This window comes from Myxocyprinus asiaticus, chromosome 50 (genome assembly GCF_019703515.2).
Source record: "Myxocyprinus asiaticus isolate MX2 ecotype Aquarium Trade chromosome 50, UBuf_Myxa_2, whole genome shotgun sequence".
In the NCBI taxonomy this organism is placed as follows: Eukaryota; Metazoa; Chordata; class Actinopteri; order Cypriniformes; family Catostomidae; genus Myxocyprinus; species Myxocyprinus asiaticus.
Window position 1 is genome coordinate 4,848,772 of NC_059393.1, and position 24,895 is coordinate 4,873,666.

The 24,895-nt window shown below is 42.8% G+C and overlaps 1 protein-coding gene across 1 annotated transcript; it reads left to right on the plus strand.

Moving 5' to 3' along the window:
• The first annotated feature begins 1,036 nt into the window (after positions 1-1,036).
• On the plus strand, positions 1,037-17,627 carry hoga1 (4-hydroxy-2-oxoglutarate aldolase 1). Its single transcript, XM_051694543.1, has 8 exons — positions 1,037-1,194; positions 1,890-2,110; positions 3,181-3,309; positions 3,440-3,567; positions 12,487-12,621; positions 13,542-13,638; positions 16,344-16,477; positions 17,233-17,627. The coding sequence occupies exons 2-8, from the start codon at positions 1,909-1,911 to the stop codon at positions 17,386-17,388; spliced, it is 981 nt and encodes a 326-aa protein (XP_051550503.1). The 5' UTR covers positions 1,037-1,194; positions 1,890-1,908; the 3' UTR covers positions 17,389-17,627.
• Positions 17,628-24,895: the final 7,268 nt, after the last annotated feature.

Below are 24,895 nucleotides of genomic sequence, written 5' to 3' on the forward strand. Positions count from 1 at the left end.
AAAGAAAAAAAAAGAAAAAACATGGAGTGGCACATAACTGTACATATTTGCTAAGCCAGAGTTTTTAGTGTTTAGATTTTGTGTGTATATAGAATAATGAAGAATTGGATGAAAACTAAATTCGGGATGAGTCAGATGTATTATTACTTTGTCTATGAGTGGCCAAAAAGAAAACAAGCAAAAATACCCTGAGACTTGATAAATCATGTCTTGTTCTGACTTCACTGATTTTTACTTGTTTGGAACAGTTTTGTCTTTTTTTATTTATTTATTTTTTTTTTTTGTCAGCAGAATCGACAGAAACGCTCAATATGGCTATAATATGAAGTGGTCTCAAATTTATTCCATGTGTTTTTATAACCGTAAGAACACACGATTGTTAATGAAACCTTGCTTGATATCATAGGCAACTGCATTAATTATGCAAATAGTCTTTTAATATTATTTAATTATAATAATATTATTAAATGTGCTTTAAAATCCTAAAGTCCACACTGGCCTATTTCTTTCTTAATCGTTTGTAGAAGAAATAACTAAAGCTCTCATCTGCTAAGTGAAAGTAGCCTACTATGGTGAAGGTTCTACCTCATGAATATTAATGAGCTAACGGAACGTTCGCCCAGTAGCCCTGTCATGTTTGTGGAAAGGCAGACGCTGGAAAGTAGCTCATTAATATTGATTACGTTAAGTGTCAGGACGCTTCATGAAGGTTACCAAGCAACGACAGCATAACCTAATTGTTAATATTCACGAGTACTACGGCCGTAGTGTTATTCTAAATTGCGCGTACTTTCCGAAACGTAGGATGGCAGAGGAAGAGTCATTCATGCAGTATTTATGAGGAAAGCGCTACCTGGTTGGCTTGGGTTGGGTTATAGTTTCACCGACCAATCAGCGCTTTGCTGCTGAATATTACTGATTCATCAAATCCGATCTGGCTTTCCTTATGAATATGAATTACTTTGCCTCTGCCATCCTAGGTTTCAGAAATTCGCCGCCCGAAAGCCTTGTGCGCATGCGCGGAAAGTGATCAAACTACAAGCACGACTGTTTCTGTTTCAGATACGTAAGTGTAGCTGAGAACTGAAAACGAGATACGTGCATTTTGAGTTGTGACTGTTTCTAACTAGTTTCAGTCAGTGTGTATAAGGAGTTTAAACTTGTGCAAGGCTGTCTGACATTTGCAGCAAGCAGGTATGCAAAACAAAGTTATCTCAGCTACATTTGATATGCATAGCATGAAAGTCGACTTATTTAAGCAACATTTACAGGCTATGCAAATACATATTTGGGTGGTTAATGCATAACACGTCTATTGACAGTTTTTTGGCTTAAAATGTATATGAATGTACATATGGGAAAGTTCACATTTAAGCTACTGTGACTTGTCATTTCTTTTTACACTAATTTAGATAAACATTTGCCTTCACTTATTCATTTTGGTCCTGAAGTGTGACAGCTGAATTTAAAAAATGTAAAAATATTTAATACAGTCATTTAATATGAGGTAATAAAAGCTGCATGCATAATAATAATAATACAAATTAAAAAAAATAAATAAATAGAAAAATGTTGTTTAAAATCAATTTAGATGGAGTGCATTACACCACACCACAGGAAATATCAACTTAAAAAAAAAAACAAATATATATATATATATATATATATATATATATATATATCTCAAATACCTGCTTATGCCATAGGTTTATTTGCTATATGTTTTTATTTATGACCAACCTCCCCCACATCTATTATGGGGGGAGATATGCTCACCCTCCCCAAACATTGTCAATATTTAGAGTTGATTAATGTGTTGATTATTAACTGCATGGTACAGCATATGCCAGAGTTCACAGTTTCTTTTACCATTTCTATTTTCTCCACAGAGGGATCACAACCAGTGGCATGTTTGCAATCCGAAATTTCAGTCTTCTGTATAGAAGATCAGCAGTTTCAACATGGAGAAGTAAAAGTCAAATTGCTGGGCAGAGGCTGGACATCAGCGGCATTTACCCTCCCATTGCCACTCCATTTACTCATAGTGAAGATGTGGACTATCAAAGACTTGATGAAAATATTAAGAAGTATGGCAACATACCGTTTAGAGGTGGGTTAATGATTATTTGTTTGCATTTGCATTCAATGAAATCATTCATATGTGCAATCCAGTAAACACACAACATACACACCGTAAGCAGTTTAGAGTGTTATAATAATACATATGTGACATTTTTACCGTTATGTAGATCTTTAGTGTGACCCAGCTGCATGTTGACAATAGTTAACAGATGTTAGTGAGGCGATAAACCTCATGCCCTGTTACAGGTTAAAGTCCAGCATTTAAGGGATAGTTCACTGAAAAAATGAACATTCTCTCATCATTTATTCACCCTCATGCCTTTCCAGATGTATATGACTTTCTGTCTTCTGAAGAACACAAATGAAGATTTTTAGAAGAATATTTCAGCTGTGTTGGTCCATACAATGCTAGTGAATGGTTACCAGAAAAAGTCATCATTTGACTCCAGTGGTTAAATCCATGTCTTCAGAAGTGATATGATAGGTGTGGGTGAGAAAGAGATCAATATTTAAGCCCTTTTTTTCTATAAATTCTCCTCCCAGCCCAGTTGGTGGTGATATCCACGAAGAATGCAAATCACCAAAAACAAAAGAAGAAAAATGTGGAAGTGAAAGTGAAGATTTATAGTAAATAACTTAAATATTGATCTGTTTCTCACCCACACTTATCATATAGCTTCTGAAGATATGGATTAAAACACTGGAGTCTCATGGATGCTGCCTTTATGTGCTTTTTTGAGCTTCACAGTTCTGTCCGCCATTCACTTACATTGGATGGACCAACAAATTCTTTGTTTGTTCTGCAGAAGAAAGAAAGTCATACACATCTGGGATGGCATGAGTGTGAGTAAATGATGAGAGAAGTTTCATTTTTGGGTGAACTACCCCTTTAAACCTTTTACAGTGTTCCACCTAGTGGGCTTTCAAGAAACTTACTCAAATGTCTTAATCACGCATATGTCAATTCTGGACTGGGATTTTGTCAGTTCTTTGTGTAATTGTAATGTGTTGTTATCTTAACATAGAAACATCACATAAAACTACCTGGTTACTGCATTTATGCATTTCCTTTTTTCTGCTTTGATTTTCTGCCTGCAGGTCTTGTGGTACAGGGATCGAATGGGGAATATCCATATCTGACACCAGAGGAGAGAGTAGAGGTGGTGAAGAGAGTGAGACAGGCCCTGCCAAAAGACAAGTTAGTAATGGCTGGATCTGGCTGTGAATGTAAGTCTTTCTCTTTTATAAGTTGATTCTTGTATATGTATGAGATTTTGTGGCCTTATCAGAAGGCACTTTCTCATTATTATACAAACACCTTATAACTGCACTTTTTTGTTGTTGTTTATTCTTGTAGCCACCAGAGGCACGATCCAAATGAGCCAAAGAATGGCAGATGCAGGCGCTGATTGTGTGTTAGTGGTAACGCCATGTTTTTACCGCGGCCGAATGGATAGCCGTGCTCTTATAAACCACTACATGCAGGTAGTCATAAATGACATTAGGGTTCGTTCAGTAGTGATATTGCTTGACAAAGCCAACATACTGTTATTCTACAAACTATGTTTAGGGTTTTTTCAAGTCCCTAAACCAAGACCAAAATTTCTAATAATAACTTCTCCTAGAGCTTTCAACCTACATCCACCTAAAGTGGTACAGACCTTCAGACTGTTCAGGACACAGCGGACAATCCAAAATCAGAAAATCCCATAGACTTACATTGACGGAATGTTCAAATGGACCAATGGAATGCTTGTTAATTGACCCTTGGCTAAGCTCTGCCCTCCTTGGTTACGGTTGCTCGCTCTGACAAGTTCTGCAGTACTCCCCATTGGAATGAATGGGAGATTGCCATGAACAACACTGTTTTTTGCTAAATATTCCCATAAACGGAATGGATAATATTTTTACATGGACGGGTATGAAGTGTGACATTGTAATCCATATTTATCTGAAGTTTTTTGTCAAATAAATTGTTAAATTACACAGTAATTGGATTAAAAACTGTGTAGACTGTGAATCAGAATCAAGGCAACATTTATTAGTCACTTGAAAAGAGAAAAACTTAATTTAATAGTGATTACACATCTAATAACATAAGCGTAAGTTAACAGAGCTGTTTATAACATATCATAACACACTCATTTTAATGTAAGAGTCATTGCAGATGTTATATGTTCATTTGGGAATGAGGGCTGACACAGTTTAATGCATAACATGCTATTCTCCAGATTTATTTAAAGATTATTTTTTTAAAAGACAGAAAAACACTGCTTGTGTCCTCTCTATGTAACTCATGTCACTATTACAAATGACCCGGCAACAACGTTTTTTTAATTTTTTGGATTATTTTGTTAAAATTCCGCTTAAAAGTACTTAAACACACATTACTCCCATAGGCTGTCATTGGAAAATAGCAAACACATATCAGAGTAATGACGGCAGGATTGGTCAGAAGCATTTTTAAGTCAGGGCTTAGTGAAGGGTCAATTAAAATTCCAACTTTAAAAAATTCAAATGTAAACAAACCCACAAAATGCCTTTGATCTGCTTTAAGTTGCTCTCTCTCTCTCTCTCTCTCTCTCTCTCTCTCTCTCTATATATATATACAGTACAGTGTTCCTTTTATATACAGTACAGTGCAAAAGTTTTAGGCACTTGTGAAAAATGTTGCATAGTGAGGATTTCTTCAAAAATAATGACATAAATAGTTTTAATTGATCACTTAATGTCATACAAAGTCCAGTAAACATAAAAAAGCTAAATCAATATTCAGTGTGACCACCTTTGCCTTTAAAACAGCCCCAATTCTCCTAGGGACACCTGGACACAGTTTTTCTTGGTTGTTGGCAGATAGGATGTTCCAAGCTTCTTGGAGAATTCGCCACAGTTCTTCTATCTGTTTAGACTGTTTCAATTGCTTCTGTCTCTTCATGTAATCTCAGACTGACATGATGTTCAGTGGGGGGCTCTGTGGGGGCAATGACATCTGTTGCAGGGCTCCCTGTTCTTCTATTCTAATCTTTTCTATTTGCAAAACGTCATGGTTACTGGTGTAACCTCCGTTCCCTGATGGAGGGAACGAGACGTTGGTGTCGATGTAGTGACACTAGGGGTCACTCTTGGGAGCCCGAGACACCTCTGGTCTTTGATAAAAGGCCAATGAAAATTGGCGAGTGGTATTTGCATGCCACTCCCCCGAACATACGGGTATAAAAGGAGCTGGTATGCAACCACTCATTCAGGTTTTACGCTGAGGAGCCGATATAAGGTCCGGCCATTTCAGCGGGTAGTTCAGCATTGCGGCAGGAGGGACCAACGTCTCGTTCCCTCCATCAGGGAACGGAGGTTACACCAGTAACCATGACGTTCCCTATCTGTCACTCACTCGACGTTGGTGTCGATGTAGTGACACTAGGGGTCCCTATACAAAACGCCACAAGGCTGAACTGTGTTACGTGAACTGGCGGTGTGTGGTGGGCAGACTTGCTGTGTGCCTCATAGCCAGCACACCAGGTCGACACGTAACCTCCCCCAACACAGTTATGAGTGTCGAACGGCCCTTTTTGGGGACAAGTCGACTACCCAGAGATAGAGACAGGCTTAACCCAGTCATGGCCTCTTTCCCCTTCTCTTTTTCCACTCCCTAAAAAAGAAGGGGGATTATCCGACTGGGCCGCCAGGTCTAGTCGGGGGTGTCCCTCCCAAGGGGAGGACACCGCGGAGACCACACCTCGCCCCAAGAGAGGGGGGATATTTAAGTGGAAGAATACATCACATGGTCTTTCCAACCATGTGGAGAGCCTTCAAGGTAGATCCTACCCAATGGGGGAGGAGTTACTACAACATGGAGACTGAGGGGCTCTGCCCAAGGAAGACGCAGTTTGCCAGTAGGGAAACGAACTAGCGGAAGATATAGATCGCATGGGGTTAGCCTTACAGGGAACCGCCACATGCGGAGCACCTACCCCAGAACCGGGCTCTTAGTTAGCGCGTGTACTGGGCCGGCAGCGAGTCTCTCCGAAAACTCGACTGCCACAGGGCTCGGAGGAAGTCAACCAGGGAACAACCTTTGTGAACACTACTGGGAATTAACAGCGCACGTCTTCAGCTCAAAAGGAGGTGGAAGGCGCTATGTGCAAGCGATACACCCGGCCGGCTATCCCGGGCTTATCCGCTTGTGTTGCGTGCCACTACCTGGGACGAAACCGGTTCCACCCGGAGGTTGTAGAACCTTGCAAAACTCAAAGGGGGCTCTCTGTAGACCCTGAAAAACTACAGAGGTCCGATGAGGGAACAAGGCGTGGCCTGGAGGGATTCAGCCTCCTGGCGCCTCTTAGGAACCTGATGATCAGATCATGCTTCCCGAAGGACTCACCGTCGACTGCGTCATGGTGTGCTGCTATGGCAGCAACGTACACCTTCAAGGTGGAAGGGGACAGCCTCCCTTCCAACCTCTCTTGCAGGAAGGAAAGCACTGATCTGACTGCGCACCTCTGGGGGTCTTCCTGATGGGAAGAACACCACTTAGCGAACAGACACCACTTAAAGGCATACAGGCGCCTCGTAGAGGGAGCCCTAGCCTGAGTGAATGTGTCTACCACCGCAGGTGGGAGACAGCTTAGGTCTTCCGCGTCCTGTCCAGGGGCCAGACATGGAGATTCCAGAGGTCTGGGCGCGGGTGCCGGATGGTGCCCCTTCCCTGAGAAAGAAGGGCCTTTCTCAGGGGAATTTGCCCGGGGGGAGCTGTCACGAGGAGCGTGAGGTCCGAGCACCACGTCTGGGCGGGCCAGTAGGGTGTTTACCATGACGACCTTCTCCTCGTCCTCCCTGACCTTGCACAGGGTCTGTGCGAGCAGGCTCACTGGGGAAAACGCATATTTGCGAATGCCAGGGGACCAGCTGTGTGCCAGCGCGTCTATGCCGAGGAAGGCCTCGGTGAGGGCGTACCAGAGCGGGCAGTGGGAGGATTCTTGGGAGGCGAACAGGTGCACCTGTGCCTGACTGAATCGACTCCAAATCAGCTGGACCACCTGAAGGTGGAGTCTCCACTCTCCCTTGAGGGTAACCTGTTGTTACGGCGCGTCCGCCGAAGTGTTGAGGTTGCCCGGGATGTGAGTGGCTTGCAGCGACTTGGTGCTGCTAACTCCGTTGGAGGAGACGGCGGGCGAGTTATGACATACAGCGGGAGCGCAGACCTCCTTGGCGGTTGACATATGCTACCGCTGCCGTGCTGTCTGTCCGAACTAGCACGTGCTTGCCCTGGATCAACGGCCGGAACCTCCGCAGGGCGAGCAGAATTGCCAGTAACTCGAGGCAGTTGATGTGCCAACGCAGCTGCGGACCCGTCTAGAGGCCGGCGGCTGCGTGCCCGTTGCCAACAGCGCCCCAGCCCATTTTGGAGGCGTCTGTCGTGACCACGACGCGCCTGGAGACCAGTTCTAGCGGAACACCTGCTCGTGGAAACGAGAGGTCGGTCCAAGGGCTGAAAAGACGGTGACAGACCGACGTAATGGCCACGCGGTGTGTCCCGTGGCGCCATGCCCATCTCGGGACTCGAGTCTGGAGCCAGTGCTGAAGCGGCCTCATATGCATCAACCCGAGCGGGGTGGCCACCGCCGAGGACGCCATATGCCCCAGGAGCCTCTGAAAATGTTTCAGTGGAACCGCTGTTTTCTGTTTGAACGCCTTCAAACAGGCCAGCACCGACTGGGCGCGCTCGTTCGTAAGGTGCGCCGTCAAGGAGACTGAGTCCAACTCCAAACCGAGAAAAGAGATGCTCTGAACCGGGAGGAGCTTGCTCTTTTCCCAGCTGACCCGAAGCCCTAGTCGGCTGAGGTGTGAGAGCACCAGGTCCCTGTGTGCGCATAACCCGTCTCGAGAGTGAGCTAGGATTAGCCAGTCGTCGAGATAGTTGAGAATGCGAATGCCCACCTCCCTTAACGGGGCAAGGGCAGCCTCTGCGATCTTCGTAAAGACGCGAGGAGACAGGGACAGGCCGAAAGGGAGGACTTGTACCGATACGCCTGACCCTCGAACGCAAACCGCAGGAAGGGTCTGTGTCGAGGAAGGATCGAGACGTGAAAGTACGCATCCTTCGGGTCTACCGCCGCGAACCAATCTTGATGCCGGACGCTCGCTAGAATGCGTCTTTGCGTCAGCATCTTGAACGGGAGTCTGTGTAAGGCCCGGTTCAGTACTCGCAGGTCCAAGATTGGCCGCAACCCACCGCCTTTTTTCGGTACAATGAAGAAGGGGCTGTAAAACCCCCTCTTCATCTCGGCTGGAGGGACAGGTTCTATCGCGTCCTTCCGTAGGAGGGTAGCGATCTCCGCGCAAGGTAGCAGCGTTTCCATCTTTCACCAAGGTGAAGTGGACACCGCTGGACCTGGGCGGATGCCCAGCGAAGTGAATCGTGCAGCAGAGTCGGACGGTCCGGACCAGCCCTCGCGACGGACTGGAAAGCGCAAGCCATGCACCCGAGTTCCGCGCAAGGGGGACCAAAGGGACAACGTCATCGGATGTACCGGCGGGTGGGGCCTCGCGGCGGGGCGGAGCTTGAGGTGCCACACCACATCGTGGCCGTGCTGAGTCCGAGGACATCGAAGCACTTACCTGGCTCCTTGTGACCACCCCCGGAACAGCCTGGGACGGGGGAGGAAGAGGCCTGTCCTCATGACCCGTGGAGACTGTCACATCGGGGGCGGATTTGTGCCACAGCTGGGCGCTCAGGGCGGGAGACCGCCGCTGGAGCGCCAACCTGCCAAATGGAGTGGTGGACGGTGGTCGTGATGCCAGCCGTACACACCGAATATGTGACCCAGGGAACAAGGAAACCACTCTTGCGGAGCTCTTGAGTACTGCAGCCACTTGGGCATGCAGCGCAATTAAATGCAAAAGGTAACAAAAAAAGATCTGCTTACCAGCTCCAGAGCAGCGGGTTTCATTGTCCCTGGGTCGCCCGTCTCAGGGGCGCTTCGAAGACCTCCGTGGGTTCTTCGGTGCCGGCTGTGAGACGGGTGGCGTCGGCTTCCTGTGGTGGGCTCCACGCCGGGGCCGGGCCGGAGGGGCGGGCTGCGGCGGAGCCGGTGCAGTCACCGCAGGGGGACGCCCTCGGCGATGAGTAGATGGGGGGATCTTGAGCCACGCCGGGGCAGGACAAGCCGGCTAGCATCCATCTACTGCTCTACCATCGAGAACTGCTGGGCAAAGTCCTCGACAGTGTCGCCGAATAGGCCCGCCTGGAAAATGGGGGCAGCAAGGAATCGTGTCCTGTCGGCCTCACCCATCTCGACCAGGTTGAGCCGAAGGTGGCGCTCCTGGACCACTAGTGTGGCCATCGTCCGCCCGGGAGACCGCGCCTTGACCTCCGTCGCTCGGAGAGCGAGGTCGGTCGCCGAGCGCAGTTCCTGCATCAATCCCGGGGCGGAACTACCCTCGTGCAGTTCCTTTAGCGCCTTGGCGGACTTGCAGGAGAGCCATGGCGTGCAGGGCGGAGGCGGCTTGTCCAGCAGCGCCGTAGGCTTTGACCGTCAGAGACGACGTAAACCTACAGGCCTTGGACGGGGGCTTTGGGCACCCACGCCAGGTGGCGGCGCTCTGCGGGCATAGGTGCACCGCGAGCGCCTTTATCCACCGGTGGATTGCCGAATAACCCTTGGCCGCCCCACCATCGAGGGTAGTGAGAGCGGGGAAGCTGAAAAGATCGGGACCGGGCAGTAAAAGGTGCCTCCCGCGATCTTGTCAGCTCTTCATGCACTTCCGGGAAGAAAGGAACGGGGCGGGGCGTGGCTTTGAGCGGCGCCGCGAGCCCAGGAACCAATCACAGAGCCGCGAGGGTTCAGGGAAGAGCGGTGAAATCCACTCTAACCGACGCTCGCGGCTGTCCGGGAAAGCATGTCATCATCTCCGCGTCAGCCTGTGACTGGGCGATCGACCCCGAAGGGAGGAGCCCAGCCGAGGCTTCCGACTGGACGAGCCCGCTCTCCTATGCTGCGCTCGAGAGCTCATCACTTTCGCGGGCTCCGAATAAGAGGTCGAACTCGCCGTGAGACGAGCCGGCGGACTCACCCGGAAGCCCGATCGGGGCAGACGAGCGTGCTGGGGAATGGGAGGTCCGCGGGGGGATACCCGGCGGAGGCGGTCCCATTGGGGTCCCCAAATAGCCCCCAGTGCTAGCCGCGCTGGCCTCAAACCCGTGGGTAAAAGGACCGAGGCGGGAGCCTCTGGGGTGGCTCGCTTCCTTACGAAGGCGAGCCGCGACCGCAACGTTGCCATGGACACATTCTCGCAATGAGAATGTGACCATCCACGAACGCTGTCTCCGCGTGAGCAGTGCCCAGACATGAAAGACAGTGATCGTGACCGTTAGAAGGCGAGAGATAACGAGCACAACCAGGAATAACACACAATCGGAAAAGCATCTTTAAAAAGACGCGTCTTTAAAAAGACGTTCCGTGTGTGCGCTCTTTTAGAGAAATATATACTCTTTTAGAGGGGAAAAATGCTCTTTCAGAAAATATACTCTCTAGTTTTTCTGCCGAAGCGCCCAGGGGCGTTCTCTGCAGTGCACCAGTGCAGAGGAGGGAGAAGCCGCTGAAATGCGCCGTCAGATCCAGCAGGTGAATGAACAGTAGTATTCAGCTCAATGAGCATGACCGTTCGGCTCCGAAGAGAAAATCTGAATGAGTGGTTGCATACCAGCTCCTTTTATACCCGTATGTTCGGGGGAGTGGCATGCAAATACCACTCGCCAATTTTCATTGGCCTTTTATCAAAGACCAGAGGTGTCTCGGGCTCCCAAGAGTGACCCCTAGTGTCACTACATCGACACCAACGTCGAGTGAGTGACAGATAGGGAAGGAATGTTTGGGAGTCTAACATTTATATTTCCTATTGACACACTAAAGCTGAAGATATAAATAACCATCTTAAGACAAATTGTGAAAACATCTTATGTGCCTAAGACTTTTGCACATTACTGTAATATATATATATATATATATATATATATATATATATGGAAAAAATTAAGAGAACACTTCAAAATCATCAGTTTCTCTGGATTTTCTATAGGTAAGTGTTTGAGTAAAATGAATATTGTTGTTTTATTCTATAAAGTACTGACAACATTTCTTCCAAATTCCAAATAAAAATATTGTAATTTAGAGCATTTATTTGCAGAAAATGACAACTGGTCAGAATAACAAAAAAGATGCAGTGTTTTCAGACCTCGAATAATGCAAAGAATTGTTGTTCATTTTTAAACAACACAATACTAATGTTTTAACTTAGGAAGAGTTCAGAAATCAATATTTGGTGGAATAACCCTGTTTTTCAGTCACAGCTTTCATGTGTCTTGGCATAATCTCTACCAGTCTTTCACATTGCTGTTGGGCACCCCCAGATCATCACCGATCCTCCTTCTGGTCATCTAATGGTTAGACGGAGACCTGGAGAGGCCTTCAAGCCACAGTGTCTCGCACCCACTGTGAAATTTGGTGGAGGATCGGTGATGATCTGGGGGTGCTTCAGAAAGGCTGTAATCGGGCAGATTCATCTTTGGTGAAGGACACATGAATCAAGCCATGTACAAGTTTATCCTGAAAGAAAACTTGCTTCCTTCTGCTCTAAAAATGTTCCCCAACTCTGAGGATTGGTTTTTCCAGCAGGACAATGTTCCATGCCACACAGCCAGGTCAATCAAGGTGTGGATGGAGGACCACCAGATCAAGACCCTGTCAATCTCCAGACCTGAACCCCATTGAAAACCTCTGGAATGTGATCAAGGGGAAGATGGATGGCTACAAGCCATCAAACAAAGCCGAGCTGCTTGAATTTTTGCACCAGGAGTGGCATAAAGTCACCCAACAGCAATGTGAAAGACTGGTAGAGAGCATGCCAAGATGCTGCATCTTTTTAGTTTTTTTGACCAGTTGTCATTTTCTGCAAATAAATGCTCTAAATGACAGTATTTTGATTTGGAATTTGGGAGAAATGTTGTCAGTACTTTATAGAATAAAACAAAAATGTTCATTTTACTCAAACATGTACCTATAAATAGAAAATCCAGAGAAACTGATAATTTTGCAGTGGTCTCTTAATTTTGTCCAGAGCTGGATTATCTGTATATCCACTGTATACAGTATGACAGTCTGTCTGACTATCTGTCTGTCTAGCTTGCTGTTTGTCTTACTGTAACGTCTGTATAACCATCAAACATTTAAAACTAGTTTAAACTTTCAGACAAGGATTTGTCAAGCCAAGATTAAAGTTTGTCTCGACTGATTTTACCTATGTACTGTATCTAGTTTGCATTTTACATGGCTAAACTTGGTGGTTGAGCTTTTTCTTTCACACGTTTCAGTTCTATCAAAATTCACTGTTGCTTTCTTCAATTCCAAGGTGGCAGATTCCAGTTCAGTGCCAGTGGTGTTGTACAGTGTGCCAGCAAACACTGGTCTTGACCTGCCTGTAGATGCAATAATTCAGCTTTCCCGCCATCCAAATATTGTCGGCCTCAAAGATAGTGGTGGTGATGTAAGACCTATTTAAATATATATATACACACAATACTTAAACATATTTATATTAGACATTATATGCAGATTCAAATATATATTTTATTTTTTAAAATCCAACTCTCACAAGGGAGAAAACTGAAAAGCAAAACAATAACAAACTTCTAAACTGAAAGACAAAATGACAAACCAGACTGGAGGCTGCGCAGACAAAACATTTACTTAACATGAGAACAAAACAATCCGACAAACTCAAGAGGAAAGGGAGCACAATATATACACAGGTAAGGCACTTAAGGAACAGGTGAAGGCAATTAACATAACAGGAGGCAGGGTTAGGGAAGCACATGGCAGACAAACACAAAGCCATGTGCTAACATACATCACACAAGACTGACAGAAGAGCGCATGGCAAGAGGAACAAAACCGAAGCCATGCACTCACAAAAGACGAGACATGGAGCATGAGTGTCTGAATCCCGACCCAGAACATAAACCGAACTAGGCTGAGTCAGGACCCAGACACCAAGTCCAAACATGAAAACACAAACAGGGTCCTGACACATAAACCAAAGGTTACATTTGTACAGAAAGATGTAATGATTACAGTTTATTCATTTATTTTTTTATTCTGCTGATCTCTGAAAACATCTGATTATTATCTGCTGATTATGTGAAATGTGGTGAGGATTTCATGCATCTCTCAGATACCCCAGTGCTACCTTCTTTAACACTCGAAACAAATATTGAAGTTTTTCATTTAAATAATGAGTGAAGTTAACTGACTGAATTGACTGAAGTTAAAATGTAATCACTGAATTCAAAGATAAAGGTCTTGGTCCAACTTTTCCAGTAGCTATGCCAAAAGTACTGTACCTTCTATATTTCTATTAACTCTTTTCTATCATCTTAATTCACTTTAATATTTGATAATTGATAGATCACAAGAATAGCTCTGATTGTGCACAAAAGCAGCTCACAGGATTTCCAGGTGCTTGCTGGATCAGCTGGGTTCCTCATGGCTGCATACTCTGTGGGTAAGAAGTTCATAATCTTTCATTTTGCTTTTATTTTTTTTATTTTTTTTTTACTTTTCCCCTTCACATATTTTTTTTAAATATTAATTTTCTTATTTGAAGGTGCAGTGCACTAGTTGCATCAAAAGTAAATTCAAACTGTTTGCTTGAGTGGCCCGACTGGGCTGGAAATGTCAGCAAACCCGAATGCGCAAAACGATTGACAGGCTGTTTTTGATTGGCTAAAAAGCGTTGTCTGCTTCACTGACTATTATATGGACAGTATACGTGTCATGCCCTCATCCTTCAGAGATCTACATTCACAAACAACATGAAAATGCATGCAAAGGGGTGTAATAACAGTTAGAGGATCCTGACAAATGTGGATTAATTTCATTGCAAACCCGTCTCATATTGCACCCAAAAAACCTAAGAAAAAAACAATACAAAAAAACATTCAAGTCTTTTTTTTAGGGTCATTAAGATATATATATATATATATATATATATATATATATATATATATATATATATATATATATATATTATTATTATTATTATTATTATTTTTTTTTTACATTATTATTATTTATTTATTAACATTTCTTGACAGTTTTCATAAGATTCACCCAAAAAACTATTTCTCTCTGTCAGTCATAATACAATGTCAGCTACTTGGAGCAGAGCATTTTCTCATAATGATGAGGTTTGATGGCTTGTGTGGAGACAAAACTACTGTTAATAAAATTTCAGCTTGTGGGAGAATGTCAGGGAAGCCTGTCAATTAATCAACACAAAGTTATCTGTCAGTTGCAAATGCAGAAAGAGTGGGGGTGGTGAATTCCTAGGCCATTATCATGTGAATGGGTGGTGTCAGCTTGTCAATCAAACTCGTTTATGTGGGAGTGGTCTACATGAGTGGTCCTCTACGAGTTTTGCATCAGGGGCTAGATTTTACATTAAACGTCAACCCAACATAATACCATAATTGTTTATTGTACAAAAGTAAACAAAAATGTAAGGTGCCCCTTAGAGGACAGAGAGGAAATGTATTCACTGAAGTAGTTTTACTTTCCCTCCCAGTAGTTTGCAATCCCTCCAAAAAAGTTTTGCATTCCCTCACAATGATTTTTGCGTTCCCTCGCAATATGCTTTGTGCTTTTCCTCATAATATGTTTTATGTTCCCTTGCAATAGTTTTGCATGATCACTCGCAACAGTTTGCATTCACTCACAATACGTTTTACACGTTCCCTCGCAATACGTTTTGTGCGTTCCCTCGCAATAAGTTTAGCGCTTTCCCTCGCAGTAAGTTTTGCGCTTTCCCTCGCAGTAAGTTTTGCGCTTTCCCTCACAGTAAGTTTTGCGCGTCCCCTCGCAGTAAGTTTTGCGCATCCCCTCGCAATAAGTTTTGCGCTTTCCCTCGCAATACTTTTTGCGCGTTCCCTCGCAATAAGTTTTGCGCTTTCCCTCGCAACAAGTTTTGCGTGTTCCCTCGCAATAAGTTTTGCACTTTCCCTCGCAATAAGTTTTGCGCGTTCCCTCGCAATAAGTTTAGCACTTTCCCTCGCAGTAAGTTTTGCGCATCCCCTCGCAGTAAGTTTTGCGCTTTCCTTCGCAATACTTTTTGCGCGTTCCCTCGCAATAAGTTTTGCGCTTTCCCTCGCAATACTTTTTGCGCGTTCCCTCGCAATAAGTTTTGCGCTTTCCCTCGCAACAAGTTTTGCGCGTTCCCTCGCAATAAGTTTTGCACTTTCCCTCGCAATACGTTTTGCGCGTTCCCTCGCAATACGTTTTGCGCTTTCCCTCGCAATAAGTTTAGCGCTTTCCCTCGCAGTAAGTTTTGCGCATCCCCTCGCAGTAAGTTTTGCGCTTTCCCTCGCAATACTTTTTGCGCATTCCCTCGCAATAAGTTTTGCGCTTTCCCTCGCAACAAGTTTTGCGTGTTCCCTCGCAATAAGTTTTGCACTTTCCCTCGCAATAAGTTTTGCGCGTTCCCTCGCAACAAGTTTAGAGCTTTCCCTCACAATAAGTTTTGTGCGTTCCCTCGCAATAAGTTTAGCGCGTTCCCTCGCAATAAGTTTTGCGCGTTCCCTCGGAATAAGTTTTGCGCTTTCCCTCGCAATAAGTTTTGCACGTTCCTTCGCAATAAGTTTTGCACGTTCCTTCGCAATAAGTTTTGTGTGTTCTTTCGCAATAAGTTTTGCGCGTTCCCTCGCAATAAGTTTTGCACGTTCCCTCGCAATAAGTTTTGCACGTTCCTTCGCAATAAGTTTTGTGTGTTCTTTCGCAATAAGTTTTGCGCTTTCCCTCGCAATAAGTGTTGCCTGTTCCCGCACAAAAAGATTTGTGAATTCCTTCAAAATACTTTGCGCTCCCTAGCAATACATTTTGCACATTCCCTTGCAATACTTTGCATTCCCTGACAAATATGTACCATATTTTAAACAAGATATTCGTGGCAGAACTCTAGTAATAATGCAGGAAAACCAACAACAATAACAAAAAATAAATCATATGGTCATATTTGCATTTTCATATTTGCATTTAGCATTGTCTTTACCTAGAGACCCCATCAGAACAGGCTGGCAATCAGAGGAGTAAAAACAGTGGCATCAAATGTATTTTTCATGTGGTCATTCTAGGCCAAATCAGTTGTATGGATATGTAAGATATGTTGCAGATGTGATGTATATTTAAGGGCCAATCTTGCTGTGTTTGTTGTAGGTGCTGTGGGAGGCGTTTGTGCCCTCGCAAATGTCCTGGGTCAACAGGTGTGTGAACTTGCACAGCTGTGTGTTTCAGGACACTGGAACAAAGCCAGAGAGCTCCAGTGTCGCCTCATCGAACCCAACACTGCAGTGAGCATCATATCACCATGGCAACACAGCACGTTTATACCACTGCTACATTTACTACTACATACAGTAGGCATGATAAACAGTGGAAGTAACCCTTCCCCCAAGGAGCTGTCAAACGTTTGCTTCGAAGGCCATGAAAAATATTTTTACCATCATGCAACTGTGCTTTGAAAAGGAAACATAATTTATAACAATAACATTAATTTGCATAAAGAAAATGAAGCCTGTTTTTAGGACTATTATGATTTATTGCATTGTGACAGTATATTCTTCTAAATTCGCATTTAGGCATTTTACTTCAGAGGGTTTTTATTCCTTTTTTTAATTTTTTAATTCTAATTATTTTCAAAAAGTGACTCATTAGATTCTGCTGTATTACTGTAAAAAAAAAAAAACACTGTGATACAATACACAATACAATTATTTTTATAAATACAAACATACAGTATACAGTATGTATATGTATAAATACTTTTTAAATACAACTTAGATAAAAACATCATTATTTTTGTCACATTACAGTAATAAGAATATGATAATTTAAAAATGGTCCTAAAATAGGCTTCATCATCTTTAAACAAAATACAGTTTGTTATTATCTTTTATTATAGGGTGAAATCTGTCCATGACATGTTCTTCACAGGTTTCATGACGATTCATCTTTGACTCTTCTCGATGATTGATTTTGGTCTTGTTTAAATTTATAATTGATTTGAATGTTATTCTTAAAATGCAATGTCCTCCCCCTTTTATAGGTAACTCGGCAGTATGGCGTTCCAGCTTTGAAACAGGCAATGGAATGGTTTGGATATCATGGTGGTGTGTGTCGGTCCCCTTTGCAGCCTTTGTCAAAGGCAGATTTAGATCAGCTTCGAGCAACATTTTCTTCCAATGGTTGGCTTAAAGTGTAAGAAGGGTATCATAAATAGTGTTAAAAATTGCACCAAGGGCTTATAAAACCAAATGTGTAATTATTCTTTTTGTGTTATCATTAATTCAAACTGATGTTCTTGTCTTCAAAGAATATGATAACATGTTCAAGAAAGACGATTCAAAAATATTTCAGTCTGACATGAACTGATATGCTTACTAGATGTTTAAGTTTGTTGTATTTTGATGGATTGTTATAAATAAATGTTTAGTAATTTTTTGGGAGGGATTTGATGTTTTGATATTGTTTTTTAAGAAAAAGACCAAAAAACAGTTTGAATAATATTTTTTACTGATATTTACATTTTTCCACTTAATCGACTATCTTGGGTTCACCAATAAAGTTAGATCACATGCACAATAATCCATTTGAAAACTCGTTTTCGGTTTTCTAACATCATCGTTTTCCAAAGTATGCCATAATGGAGAGCGTTTTCGAAACGTAGTTCTAGTGTTTAAGAGAGGTGTAAATTTAGCGTTTTCAAAGTAAAACATTTTAGGTCGCATGCACACTAAACTGTTAAAGTTTGAAAACTCCATTTTCAGTTTCCTCAAGTCATAATTTTTTTTTAAGGATGCAATAATGGAGAGCGTAATTAATGTGTTTTCAAACAAAAGCGTATACTAGTAGTGTGGACATAGCCTATTTGTTTTAAAAATTTATTGATTTCGCTATGTCTACACCTTTTTATCCACACTAGAACAGCGTTTACCTCAATTCGTCACAATAGTACGAGGTACCAATTTGTTCATTCGCACGAAATCATACGAGTTATACACCCAGCAATGAGAGATGCTTTCCACATGCCCTTGTAGTTCCCATGTGGCATTTGTTCTGTGTTTATCCTTTTTGTAACTTTAACTCCTAACTCAAACCTCATCCCTAAACCTAAACATAGAGTCCAACACTTTAGCCTGGATTTCTTCCTTCTCCGGTGTAGGAAAATCCTAACTTGCTCGAGCTCCTCCTCGAGTCAATGCACTCAAGACAGATGCAGAGCCTCCGGTGAGGTCCCAGCCACTTTGGCCAAGACACAAGATTGCGTTCCTAAGGCACCCTCATCTCGGCTTTAAGCCTCCCACCAACCCAGAGCAGCGTTCCTGATGAAGCGAGTACCAGATCCCATGGGTCTGTTCGTTCCAGCCACCAAAAGGACCTGGACCATCTCTCTGTGTCCCCACAGAACTTCATTCGTGTTTGCAAAGTTGTTGGCTTTGTGCCAAGAGAATGTGATAAAAGCAACAGGCCTTTATGCAATTGCTCGGGGCACAAACATACTCACAAAAAAGAGCTCTTTTTTCTAACTGCCTTTAAACAATCACTACGCAACCGCTCCCTGAGGACAAGTGGTGCACAAACACCAGTGGACACAGAGGGGCCCCCATGTCCTTTAGCTCGCTACTCATATGCATGGAACAGCCTTCCAGGTATCTCCAGCTGGACGCTGAGAACAATCGAACATGACTACGTGCTGCAGTTCTCAAGGCGACCACCTCATTTTAACAGCATTATTTCCTCCACCGTAATGTGTGGGATGTGCTGGTTCTCTGCTCAGAGGTATTAAGTCTCCTCACTAAAGATGCGATAGAGGCAATACCGGCGGACAATGCTTAGAGAGGGTTTTACAGCCACTATTTCCTAGTCCCCAAAAAGGATGGCAGATTACGCCTCATTTAGAATTTGAGGCGCTTGAACTGGACACTCGAGAAGTTTCTGTTCAAAATGGTTACTAAGAGACAGATTTTTTTCTCATGTACATCCTTTGGACTGGTTTGTGTCGCATACTTTCATTTACACATAGCCCCTCACCACAGGCCATTCTTGAGATTTGCCTTCGAGGGGACTGCTTACAAGTTCAAAGCCCTGTAATCAGCTTATCCCTAGCTCCTCGCACGTTCATGAAATGTGTAGATGCGGCATTCGAACCGCTGAGGCTGAACAGCGTTTGTGTCTTGAATTACCTCAACGACTGGTTGCTTTTAGCACAGTCAAAGGAACAAGCTTGTAAACACATGGACCGGTTGCTTGCGCATTTGGAGCGTTTGGGACTCAGAGTCAGCTGCGTTAACCATTTGGAAAATGCCTACATTCTATTAAACATGGCACTCGGCCAAGTGACCAACACGTGCCGGGGAGCCCTGTGCAATGGACGTCTGGATTTTGGCACCTGGACAGGTGCACAACTGACCTGGCACATAAATTGTCTATAACTTTCTGTATTTCTAGCCTTGACAGACTTTCCGCCTGTCATCCAGGGCTTTCACATCCTGGGCCAATTCCAAAATACAACAGTTGTGGCATACATAAACTGCCAGGAAGGAATTCAGTCACGTCCAAAGTTGAACTTGGTGCACCATCTCCTCCTGTGGTGCAAGAGACATCTCCTGTCAATACCTGCAATGCACATCTCTGGTCACCGAAGCCGAGGTGCAGATAGGCTTTTGCGTCAAGGTGTTATACAGGGGGAATAGAGACTTCATCCACAGATGGTTCTGATGATATGGGATCTGTTTGGGGAAGCTGATAGATCTATTTGCCTTCCCAGAGACCACACAATGTGATACTCCCAGACTCATGCTCTGCTGAGCCTGGATGCTCTAGCTCACAAATGGCCAGCTGGATGGAGGATTCCACTGAGCAGGGACCTGCCCCCTAAGTCAAAACTGTGGAAACTTCATATGTGGCCCCTGAACAACACCCGTCTGACATGGAAGGGTTTAGCAGCCAGTGCTTGACACCATATTACAGGCCAAAGTCCCTTGGACAAGATGTGTATACACCTTAAAATGGCAAGTTTTCACTGAATGGTGTTCCCCTCGAGGTGAGGACCCTGTACATTGCACCGTGCAGTCTATACTCCACTTTCTTCAAGACACAGGTCTTACCCTGTCTATGCTTAAAGTGTACGTCCCTTAAATAGCAACCGCACATGTTCCCCTGAGTAGTTCGTCTATAGGCATATACATCCCTTGATTGAAAATGTTTTATGTGGCGCATGGCGACTGAGACCGTCTCGCTGTGTCACTGCCCCAGTCTGGGACTTAGCGCTTGTTTTAAAAGCATTCACGGGCCCCCCATTTGAGCCATTGGCTGCAGTGATCTAATGCATGCTCTCATTAAAGAATGCGCTGCTCCTTGCTTTGGCATCAGTAAAGCATGTCGGGGAATTTCAAGTGCTGGCGGTTGATGTCTCTTGTTTAGAGTTTGGACCGGGTTTGTCAAAAGCCGTTCTCAAACCCAGAAAAGGCTACATGCCCAAGATTTTGACCACTCCTTTCAGGGCGCAGGTTATTACCCTTAAATCTTTATCCCCTCCTCCGTTTTCTTCGGATGAGGCAGAGAAGCTGCACACACTGCCCCGTAAGGGCATTACGATCGACCGTACGAGTCAAATGAGACTGACAAATCAGCTCTTTGTATGTGTTGCACGTCACTCAAAGGATATGGCAGTTTCCAAACAAAGGCTTTTCCGTTGGATCTTGGATGCCATTGCACTTGCATATGAATAGCAAGGTATGAAGTGCCCTATTGACATTAAAGCTCAATCTACTAGAGGCATGGCCTCTTCTTGGGCATGGTTTAATGGTTTTTCCCTAGAGGACATCTGCCTAGCCACAGTCTGGGCTTCCCCTAGCACTTTTGCTAGGTTTTATATTCTGAATGTCACCTCTCTCTCTTCCCAAGTGCTTACTGTGAAGGAGTGTTAGCCTTTGAATTTCACTGCTGTACTAACCAGTATACTTCTAAGTGGTCATTTCATGAACTGCAGCCTGCATTTATCTATAAGTTTTACTATCTGGCTAGTGACTTTATACTCTTATTCACTGGTGGCCAGGTGCTGCCCTGTATTGTCCCAACACACTGAATTGATGTCATTTTCAGTGTTGTGCAGCTGGTTAGAGTCGCTGGTTAGAGTCACTGGTTCAATGGTTAGAGTCACTGCCTTGTGTATCCATATTATAGGCTACTTTTGTTTCTCCATTCCAATTATGAAACAAGAGGAGGCTTTTTAACTGCCCTATTGGGAGACCGTCTTGAAAGGGAACGGTAAGGTTATGACTGTAACCCTGGTTCCCTGCGTAAGCTGGCCATGCTACTGCATTCTCACTGTAGGGGCCGAGTATCGCCCTATACTCTTCAGTCGAATATTCTGATCAGTGGGGCTGTGTCCTGCAATATAAACGTGCGATGACATGCGCAAAGCGTGCCGTGATTTTAAAGTTTTCAGAGATTGTTCACTCCTGCAGAGACTCCCCATAGTGTCAGCTACCTGATGCAGCCTCTTGTTCTCTCCTTTCAGGGAACCAGGGTTACAGTCGTAATCTTAGTGTTTACCTCCACCAAAAGTGGAGCGTTACAATTTGCTTCCACCATAATTCTAAAATTGACACGTGCCCAACTCGAAAAGTCGAGTAACCCACTCGTAATTACGACTTTGTGGTGCCGTTCATGTGTGCTCAACTCGTAAATACAATCATTGCGACATGACTTGAAGGAACTTAAGAATATGGCGGAAGCCAATTGTCATTAATAATTTAGTTTTACTTGTGGATTTTGACTGTACTGTTTAGTTTGTATGCATTTTTTTTTTTTTTTTTTTTTTGTACTGTTAATGAAGAGTAACGATAAAGCTTGTAAGAAAATAGGACTCATTTTAGCTGGTTTATGAAGCGACGGGCTTGTGCAACAAAACTACGTTTCCCATCATTATGTGGCCGCACGAGCGTGATAAAATAGATAAAGCATTAATTAATTACACACCAAATGCGTGGTTTTGCTCTTCATTTTGTTGCATTGGTGCTGATAAAGCTTCCTGTCTTTGCCAGTAAGTGAAAGAGAGATATATGATATCTGACCTCGTTAACTTCCAAGGAGGAATTGAATGCGCCATCAAACCGTTAAAAACAAAGATGAACACACAGTGGATGACAAATTGTAAAGTTTTAAATGACAAAATAAGTAATATTTCAAGTTACATTAAGTGAGCATTGAACAAGTGGGTTAACTATTTTTTGTTGACAATGCACAATATTAGCCTCTTAAAGCAGGCTGTTCACCTTCACAATTTATTGAGGAATTATTGAGCCTTTATTGTATCTTAAAGCAGAAATAAAACAGTTCTTAAAAACTGGTTATGTTGTCTATTATTGGACACTTAAGCACACATATATCTATATAAAAAAATAAATCAATTGAAATTTTTCTGCATTACAGTTCTGTTTATCTTGACATGTGCCAGTTGTTTCACAAACAACCACACGTGGGCACTCTAACCGACCATAAAGCCCTGTTTAAATAGTTTCATGAGACGCAAACCTGATTTCATTTAAAAGGTTAAAAAGCATTGGTTTATGAGTAATGCGGCTCCAAAGAGTAGATTGTTGCAGGATGAGAAAATGAGAGAATAAAATTATCGTTCCATCTGTTGAATTGATGGGAGCAAAATGACAAGATTCTAGACCGTGAGCAGTTATTATCTGTTTCTACCTCATTCTCTGTCTTAATAAAGTGCTGTTTTGCTGGCATTACATCGTTTCTCTCTGTTAAGTTCTTCACACGTCTCTACGACCATTTCTACGGTACGAAAGGTCACCCAAGGCAATGTGCCGCTGACCTCTGCAGGTAGTCAGGGTGAACCGAGCAGCCTGTTACTCACAGTCATGCATACAGTATTTATGAAGAGCTTGAATGATATATCTCATCCTCTTAACCACGTTGGTTTCTCGTTCTATCAGCCGCAACCTTTACACCCTTCTCTCTGCTGCGAGGAGGTTCCTGACCAGCAACTGCTAGTGCTGTTCTGACATACACCGACATTTAAAGTCAAACAAACCTGAACACGAGTATGTAAACAAAGAGGTGGTTTCATAGAGAAACGAAAGGGAGTTTTAATAAGTAGATGGGCCAGTAGGTTGGGCCTGTATTTAAGACTTTTTCTTGCCTTGCCAAAATTTTCACTGGTCTAACTACAAAAAGTGATCATTTTAGCATATACACTACAGTGTATAAGGTATATAACAATTATTTGTTAAGTTTATTAATACATTTATTGTTAAGTTTTCTTGACAAAAAATAATAACAATTATATATAAGATAATTAGATTATGGGCCATTGACAAATAATACTGGATAGGAAGAAGAAGTGTTGAAATAAAGTGTTATTTTATTCATTTTTGAGGAAGATAAGAATAAGAACTTGGTAAATTGAGTTTGACGAACCTAATAAATTTGAGTTAAAACTACTTAGTAGATTAATTTGACGTAATCCAATTAAATTATGTTGGTTCAATGAAACTGACTTAATCTGAACAAAAGACATTAAATTATTTGTAAAAACCTTCTAAAATTCAGTTAAATAAGGGTTACATCATATGACCTGAACAAAATGTACCTTTTCATAAAAATATCAAAATATTTGATATTTTTCTAATATGTTTCACTGCTATATATTTTTTATAAGAAATAATTATAAAATATTATTCTGTGCAACTCATGCAAACATTTCCTTTTTTTATTTTTTTTTATTTTTTATTTTTTTGTATGACTCCGGATGGTTACACCACATGACATTTTTCATTTTAAACCCCAGAAGAAAAAGAAAATCAAAATGACTTTAAACTTAGTGATTGAAAACATGTTAGAAGAGGTGTATTCAAGTTAGCGATTTGTGTGAATTGCTTTTTTAATGTATTTTTGAATAACTAAATGGATCTGAGAAAAAAAAAAAAAAACGCTGTCATGTCATTGACACTTATATCAGATCTAATGATAACATATTAGAATTTAATTTGCAATTAAATAATTAAGATTATAAGTTATAAATCTACTGTATAGTGCAACCACTTTAAATTAATGAAAACACTAGCTGGAAAACGATGACATATGGTGCAGAACAGCGATATATTCAACCCATCCTAACGGATGCTTCCAGGACTGTAACAAGTAATTCAAATCATTTGAACAATCTCAACAGAATACACTACAACAATGTTCAGTGCATTATGGAAAACCATATGTTTAAATCTGCAAGTCGTAACACATGTACATGATCAACGAACATAAGATGCATTGACAAAGCAGCACTGGGCTGCTGCATATTATTTTAATAAATATTGAGCTGTGTGTGTGCGTGACCTTTGGATATTTCATAGTTTGAAATTTACAGTCAGCAAAACCTGTCCCATTTGAACATATTGTAAAGCTATTAAAGACTTTGAACACTAATAAAACTGAACACTAATTCAAGACAAAAAAAGAATAAAGAAAAAGGTATTGGACAAAACTTGATATTTTAAAATAATAACAAATAAAATAGCAATATACTGTCTGATCAGAGAATATCTTTTACAGCACACTTTGTATGTCAGGTGAAGGCAGAACACTTCTGAATATTTCAGTATTTTGCCATGGCAACAGACCCTATGCTTAGAAAACAGGCTAAACTGTAGCAGCACTTAGCATGCCGCAGCATCGCAAGGTGATGCAAA